The sequence below is a fragment of the Otolemur garnettii genome, unplaced genomic scaffold (assembly GCF_000181295.1).
Source record: "Otolemur garnettii isolate 467f Iridium unplaced genomic scaffold, OtoGar3 scaffold00018, whole genome shotgun sequence".
NCBI classification, from domain to species: domain Eukaryota; kingdom Metazoa; phylum Chordata; class Mammalia; order Primates; family Galagidae; genus Otolemur; species Otolemur garnettii.
The window spans coordinates 27172763-27174034 of NW_003852413.1; the positions used below are offsets into that span (position 1 = coordinate 27172763).

Genomic DNA, 1272 nt, shown 5'->3' on the forward strand with positions numbered 1-1272 from the left:
CGTGAGCCACTGCACCCTCATCTAATTTATAAAAAGAAGACGGGAAGATAAAGTCTATCACCAAAAATGTTTAGAAACACTAAGTCCTGGAAGTCAAATGCAGCTCTCTCTCCACCCCTTCTTCTCACACAGGGGTATCAGTTATACACAGGCTCTTTGACTGTAGTTTATCTCCATCAGAGTAGACTGAGCAGCCAGAGAGGAAGGATTTCTGAGGGCATACAGCAGATTGGCTTCTCTGGTTGCAGATGCTGGTTTAGTAAGAACATCCCCTTGCTTACCATTCCACACCTATGTGCATGTTTGAGTGTAAAAAAACCTGCCTAAGGCCAGGCAGGTTTTTGTGCAAAAGCATGTAATTATCATGTTTTTGGCCCACTCTTCCTGGGGCCACTCCCCTTTCTGGTTCAGCCAGGACCACCACTAAGGGACCTCCAGGGCCTGTCAGGATGAGCTGACCCCCTTCTCCTCACCTTTCTTCCCCAGCTGCAGTCTCACCTGATCCCTGGCCTGAACCTGGCCGCTGTGGGGCTTTTCCCAGCCTCATCCAGCGCAGTCCCACCACCCCCCAGCAGTGTCACCGGAGCGGCTCCCTATAGTTCCTTTATGGTAGGTGGAAGATCTTACTCAAGGGGTCCCCTGGGCCTGCAGTGGCCTCCCCTGAGAGGTCCAACTCCCCATGGGTTTCTGATGCTTGGGAAGTTTGCAGGGAAGGGGAGGGAAGTTCTCAGGGAAGGTCCTTCCTCTGTATTCCTCCGAGCTACTCTCTCAAGTGTCACTTGTGCAGAGCATGGCCTAAGATGCTGCAGGGTGCTGGCAGTTCTGTTCTTCTGTTCCTCTCTGTTGGGCATAGGAAGAAGCAAAGAGCCTCACAGCATCCCTTCACAGCCAGGTGGCAGTTGGGTGCCTGTACCCTTCTTCCCAGAGGTTGCAAGCTGAGGGAAAGGAGAGGCTCCTGAGCCCTGTCTCCTCAGGCCCCTTGGTAATAACATACCTTGTTCTGGCAGCAGGCGCCCGAGCAGGAGATGGTGCAAGTCTTCATTCCTGCCCAGGCTGTGGGCGCCATAATCGGCAAGAAGGGACAGCACATCAAACAGCTGTCCCGGTTCGCCAGCGCCTCCATCAAGGTGACCTCTTCTGTGGATTTGGGATGGGAGGGGGGTCCTCTTCTGCCCCCTTGTACATCTGCTCCCAGATTCCCATACTCTCGAGTATTGGCATCTCGTGTGAAGGACCTTTCCCTGCGGACTTGTGGTCCTCTTTGCTTTTGAC

The 1272-nt window shown here is 53.5% G+C and overlaps 1 protein-coding gene across 3 annotated transcripts in view; it reads left to right on the forward strand.

The window, feature by feature from the left end:
- The window catches only part of IGF2BP1 (insulin like growth factor 2 mRNA binding protein 1), a 52115-nt gene that overhangs the window by 43126 nt on the left and 7717 nt on the right, over positions 1-1272 (forward strand). For 2 of the 3 annotated variants that reach the window (XM_003786474.2, XM_012802947.1), the window contains 2 exons: positions 487-609; positions 1008-1127. In XM_003786474.2, coding sequence (XP_003786522.1) covers positions 487-609; positions 1008-1127 — 243 coding nt within the window. The remainder of the gene's footprint in view (positions 1-486; positions 610-1007; positions 1128-1272) is intronic. The other variant, XM_012802946.1, reaches the window with a different exon arrangement.